Source organism: Hipposideros armiger, unplaced genomic scaffold (genome assembly GCF_001890085.2).
Source record: "Hipposideros armiger isolate ML-2016 unplaced genomic scaffold, ASM189008v1 scaffold_14, whole genome shotgun sequence".
NCBI lineage: Eukaryota > Metazoa > Chordata > Mammalia > Chiroptera > Hipposideridae > Hipposideros > Hipposideros armiger.
Window position 1 is genome coordinate 3112795 of NW_017731364.1, and position 6663 is coordinate 3119457.

The 6663-nt window shown below is 38.9% G+C and overlaps 1 protein-coding gene across 1 annotated transcript in view; it reads right to left on the reverse strand.

Moving 5' to 3' along the window:
* The window catches only part of CUNH3orf70 (chromosome unknown C3orf70 homolog), a 51177-nt gene extending 46854 nt beyond the window's left edge, over positions 1 to 4323 (reverse strand). The window contains exon 1 of the mRNA XM_019624016.1: positions 4127 to 4323. Coding sequence (XP_019479561.1) covers positions 4127 to 4322 — 196 coding nt within the window. The 5' untranslated portion in view covers position 4323. The remainder of the gene's footprint in view (positions 1 to 4126) is intronic.
* Between the last annotated feature and the right edge of the window lie 2340 nt (positions 4324 to 6663).

Consider the following 6663-nt stretch of genomic DNA (forward strand, 5'->3'; position numbering starts at 1 on the left):
TAAATAAATAGGCATGAATCATGCCCTTATACTCTGCTTGAAGGATAGGATCCAGCTGTATTTATATTTGCATTCCTAGTTTCCATGATTATGTCTCATGACAAAAAGGTGCTCAAAACATGTTTGACATAATTAAAGGAACTCTGCTTAGGACTGATGTAATGTTCATGAATACCAAAAAGTATGCAGAACTTCTCAAATATATTAACTCTGCTTCTTTTCAAGAAAAATGATATTTGGGCTTAAAAAAGGGTAGAAAGAATTGATGCCCAGTATAGGTGAGGGGATTGTAATATAGCATCGTGCTGCTCTAAATGAAGCACATTGTAAATGTGATCACTGAATTGCTGCCAGTGGAGGAAGCATGGAGACTTGGAGGGCTGCCAAAGACTGGGAAAGAGCAAATAAACATAGGTCTGATTTTTTAATATCTTATTCCTTCTTAATAGTCTATACTTAGTATACTTCTAAAAAGACTGATGTCAATCTTTTTCTAAATTCAGATTCCATGAATATTGTACTATTATTAATAATATTAACAATCTGAATTCAGATTATATTAATATTGTGCTGTTGTTAATATTAATAATTAATAATATTAATTAATAATATTAATACTCTGAATTTAGAAGAAGACTGGCATCAAGTATCCTGGATTATTGATGCAGTTCTTTCTGTAAAAAAAACAAAATCAGACCTACGTTTATTTGCTCTTTCCCAGTCTCTGGCAGCCCTCCGAGTCTTCATGCTTCCTCCACTGGCAGCTGTGATTCAGTGATCACATTCACAATGTGCTTCATTTAGAGTAGCAAGATGCTACATTACAGTCTCATCACCTATACTGGGCATCAATTCTTTCTACCATCAGAAAAGGTGAAATCCTGCCATTTGCGACAACATGGATGGATCTTGGGATTATCATGCTAAACAAAATAAGTCAGACAGAAAAAGTTGAGAACAATGTGATTTCACTCAGATGTGGGACATAAAACTGAAAGCAACAAACAAACAAGACTAACAAACAAAAACTCATAGCCAGAGACAACAGTTTGGTGGTTACCAGTGGGCAGCGGGGTGATGTAGAAGAGGCTACAGGGGGTCAAATACATGGTGACGTAGGGAGATTTGACTTTGGGTGGTAAATACACAATGCAATATATAGAAGATGTATTATAGAACTGTACACTTGAAACCTATATAATTTTATTAACCAATAAATTTAATAAAAATTTAAAAATAGCTTCTAATCACTTAGAAAAGAAAATGGTAAGCATTTGTGGAACCATCCTAAGTTATACCAAACTAATCTGATTTCCTTTTTTTTAAGGGAGTGTGTTTATATATAGATCATACATCAAAAAGCAGTAAAAATAGTATATTGATAGGATTTCAACAAGGTATTTGACCAGGTTCCCACTATATCCATATGGATAAGATAAACATAACATGGTTAACAGTACAATTAGGTGACTAGGTACTGTATGAACAACCATACATAACAAGTGCTCATTAATGAATTGCTATCCACCTGAAGGCAGTTCTATTGGCAAACCTCAGGACTCAATCTGTGGCCTTTCACTATTCATCAACTTTATAAATAACTTGATTGAAGATGGAAAAGGTTACCATACTACTGTTGGCACCCAATGTTCAGTTGACATGAAACTAGGGGGCTCATAATATATATTACAAAAGAACCAGGATCTAAAAACACAATGATAAGCCAGAAAACTGGGCTAATTCTGATAAAATGAAATTTAATAGGGAAAAATATCTAAGAGATCAATCAATATCTGTATCCAAATATAGCAGGGGTGACAAAAAAATGTACACACGTTTTAAGAGATGGTCAACGTTGCTCAAGCAGTTCGCTGTAATCAGAAGTGCCTGGATGCTGATGGTAACCACTTTGGACACCTCTTGTAATGGCAGAAGTAAAACATGACTTGTATTCATCTTTTGTTATCAGTATATATTAAGTATTACAATTTTAATACAATTTGTCTTTCTTAAAATGTGTATACATTTTTTTGGCACCCTCTGTATATGCAACTGTGAAATGGGCATGCACTGTGACTTAATTGACACATACATAAAACAACATGGGGCTTAAAGGCTTTAAATGACCACAAGCTTAGTTCAATCTGACAGCAGCAAGTTCAATATGATGTGGATATCCGAAAAGCTAATGTAATGCTAGCTGCAGCAGCAGTAAGATCTCAAAAATGGGAGACAGCAGTCCCGCTCAACTCTGGAATGATCAGACCATCAGGGAAACTGTGTACTCTCCTAGGGGTCACAATCGTCCATCATAGGATCTTAACCATACTGGCACATATTCAGAACAGAATAACCAGGATGCTTAGGAGCCTGGATATTATTCCATAAAAGGAAAGACAAAGAAAACAGAGATTTATAAATAGGATAAAAAGATGCCTTCAGAGAAAAATGATGGCTACCTTCATTCAGTCATTCAACAATCATGAATTTCAAACCGGTACATTGTGACAATAGCTGGGGATACAGAGAGAAGAGAATCTATGTCCCTGAGAAATTCATATGTATATTTGAAGAGTTGAAACAGCCATGCTCTAAATAAGGATTAGATTGTTTCATAAGGTAGAAACAGGGCCAATGGGAAGAAGTTAGAAAGTAACCAATTTCAGTTCCATATAAGGAAGAGTAGTATTCTAAGTGTCAAAGCTGTCTCATGAAGAAGCTGCCTGAGAAGACTGCAAGGTTGGAATTACTAATGGTGCACTTAGAAGGGAGGCTGCTGAAATCAGACGCACTGAACTGGACCATCTTTAACGTTCCTCACATTCTACATTATGATTCTACACTTCCCCAGGAAATGGACTCTCACCAATCATCTTATTTGTGTGCTTCAGCATCACAGGTTTCCTACAGTTGCTACTTCCAACTTTGTACCCTGTCCCACACTGAAGCGATGCTTTATAACTGGGAATTGGATCCAAGAGCAATAGGAATAAAGAGATATAGGGAAAAAACTGACCCATCAGCGCGCGCACACACATACACACACACACACACACACACACAATCAATACTGTTCAATGTGCCATGTATTTGTAAAGACAATGTAAGAATTTTCTCTTTTAAGTCATAAATTCAATTAAAAATATTATGTTCGCTTAATGTAAATAAGGATTTATTATCTATTGCATCTCTTGTTGGGAGCCATTTTTTTCAAACAAACAAGAAAAAATTTTAACTTAAGATCACTTCAAGAATTGTGTCCTAAATACGCACTCCAAAACCCTCTATTATAAAGTTAAGTGGAAACTAAGTTTGGAATATATTTCTAATAAGAAATGATTCATCAGGTATAGCAGGCCAAATACCATGAACTAATCAAATTGTGGAATTCTGATTAAATGGCTACTTAAGTTTAATCAATTTTTAAAATCACAGGCAGGATAAACAGACAAAAGGCCTAGACCATTTACTTCTGGCTTTCATAAATCAGTTTAAGATCATTTAAGCTTACTTTCATTATTTTACTTTGTAATTTTAAAACAGTCTCAGATTTTGGCACTATATGCTGCAGCTGGGTATTTAAGCAGTTTACCCTTCCAAACTGTTAATATTAACTTCTTGGAAGGAGTCCCTCACACTTTAGCGCTTTCTACATTTGGATGCAATAAATGGGCCACAATTCTATTTCCAAGGGCTCTTTTAAATAGCAGCCCGGAAAGACAAAAGTGAGAAATAAAGAGCGGGCATCTTTAACCACTAGCCCTGAAAAAAGGCTTCTCCTTCGGTTGTCATCAACTCTGATGGCTCGCTACCATTTCTCAACACACTGCCTGGTCGTTTCGGTTTAAAAAGGAAAGATTCCAGTTTTCCTGGGATGGGGAGATTCCCTTTTGTAGAAGTGGCTAAAGCTAGGCTACCCACGGGATTTCATAGCGTTGCCAAGGCCACCCCGAGTTGTCCCGCGTGAGGGCAGCTCCCGCCCGTCCGCCCGGAGCCCAGCCTGCGGCAGCGCAGCCCCGGCCAAGCCGGAGCCCCAGCGGCTGCAGAGTCCCAGCCGTGACCCAGGACGGCCCCGCGGGTGCCCCCAGGACCGCGGCGTACAGCGGGGAGACGCGGGGAGACTTACAGTGACACCATCCTAAGTGACAGCACCAGTGCAGCTTGAAGCACTTGCCGTGGCTGTGCGTGGCACAGATGGAGAGCCCGTCGCAAGGCTGGAAGTCGGGTCTGCGGGCAGCGCAACTCCGCGCCAGGGCCTGAGCCTCGTCCACTTTCTCGCTCTTCCAACCCCGCTCGGACGCGGGCGACGCCGCCGCACTCATGTCCTNTATGGATCTTCTTGCATGATTTCAATCTATTTTTTACATTAATACCAAAATAATCTCCCTTGCTGATTTCATTCTCCTACTTCCCATGTTATCACTATGATGCCAACGTCTCTACCAAATGAAACGCCAGACTTTTCCTGTTCATCACTCCCTCACATATCAACAATCTAATATCTTATTCCTTCTAAATATTCTATCTACCCCAGCCACAAAAATCTACTTTACAATATTTGCATATGACTTATTCTTTCCCAGCCCCCTTCACTGGCCAAGCATGTCTTTTCCTCTCTCAAACGCCTCTTGGAATCCTTCACTCATTAACTCAACCGAGTACCACTCCTTACTGGGGAAAAAATAAACGTGCAGATTCAGGGCCATAGTTTATTCAGTCCAATAACCTATCTTTGACAGTGATACCAACAACAAAATACATTATAGTTTCCCTCCCAGACACAGTACTCAAAATGTGTCATTACGCAAATACACTATTTCCTTTAATAATCCATCAAGCACTGAATCTATGCATATATACATGTTTTATATGTCTTTTGTGAACATGTATATATTTTCAGCCTTTTCTATTTCATAAGGTTGTGAATTTCACAAGTTTAGCATCGACCATATAAAATTGAACTTCCTTTATTTGTTCTGAATTTCCTAAACATCAAGGTAGTCTTCTCATTTTAGCATTTTTGGATTTGGTGAACAAGCTGATAGCTTTCCCACCTGTATTATTTGTGATTTTAAAGGGATATAAAAATAAATACAGCTATGAGGGTGGGTTCAGCGCAGGAAGGATGATGCCCTCCTGTGGGTGGCATGTGTGGTGGGCTCCATCCACATGGGATAGTGGCCGCTCTCTCTCTAGCCCTCGCCCTGGGGCCACACAGCTCAGTCTTTCCCTGTGTGTCTCTGGAGCCTCTCGAGTTGCTGTCCTTCTGCCAGAGCCCAGGAAGTCTGAGAACAAGGTGACTGCATGCTCAAGTTCTGTCTCCCACTACTCCTGTTCCTACTTCTAGATGAAATCCTGCTTTTAAGCCTACTCACTTCCTTCTGGAGATCCTCAGCAAACCTGATTCCTAGAGACCTANAAGTTACACTCCCAATAAATGGAAAAACTAAGATTCAAAATCAGGTGTGTCATATTCCACGGCTCTTGTCCTTTCTAGGACTACACTCTGCCTTCCACATTCTATGTATAAACCACTCTTTATTTTTCAAGAAAGCAAATCTCCTGCTAGACAACTTCTGGTTATCAAGCATGTGTTCCTATATTTGTTTGGAATTAATTTCTCTGAAAATATTCTTTCTTGTAATTAAGAGATTCTACAATATAAGAGAGCAAAGTGAGGGTTTTATAATGTAGGTAGTTATCATAGAAAGGCCCTCAAAAACTAGTTCAAATCCCTAAGTTCAACAGGCTTGGAAGCCAGTAATAATTAATAGTACATATGCAAATCTAAAAAAAAGGGCTTGCACCAGTTAGGGATCAGTTGAGGATATGACAAGACTAAAGCTTCATACTATACAAACATATTATTAAACGTTTTTTAAAGGCACAGATTTACAGAGTTCACAACCACTCCAAAAATGTTTATAATGCATATAGTTGCCCTTCTCTTAAAATAAGAAACCATTCTAATTTTACTTATTTATTAAATCCTACTTGCTCCAAAAAGAATTTAAAACAGCTGAAATCATCCTTACTGAACCTTGAGTAGAACCAAGAAAGCCAGAGTCCTGGGCGCCCCTTGGTTTGTAAGATTCTGATACACATTTACCATATGAGGTGTGACCTCTGGCAATTTCCTAATGTAAAAAATGAGGATAATAACAGACCCTGCCTCACAAGGTTGCTGTGAGGTTTCAATGAGCTGACACATGCAAGATTACAACTGTGCCTGCATATGAGCATTCTGTGTATTGTTATTGTGGGTGTTAATTGCATCCACAATTGAAGCACCGCTTGGATAGAAAAACACTCATCAGCTTTCTTCTATCTCTGGAAAAGCTTTGAGGAAACTCATTCAGAACTTGATCTCACACTTGTCCTCTTAACATCTGAATCCTCTTCCTTTAACCACCACACATGGTAAGAACCCTCATCCTTAGAAAAAGCAAAAAGCTTCGGCCGACTCTTCCATCCAACCAAACTACCACTCCATTTTTTTTTTTTTACTAGTTTTCACTGTCAAACTTCTTGAATATATTTTCTGTAGCTACTGTTATTGACATGATAGAGATGTGCCTTAGAAAAACCAGCTGGCATTGCCCTGGGGAAGTCAGAACTTGATTTTGTGAGTCTCCCCAGAGCTGTTGTAGAAGCAGGAAAAAG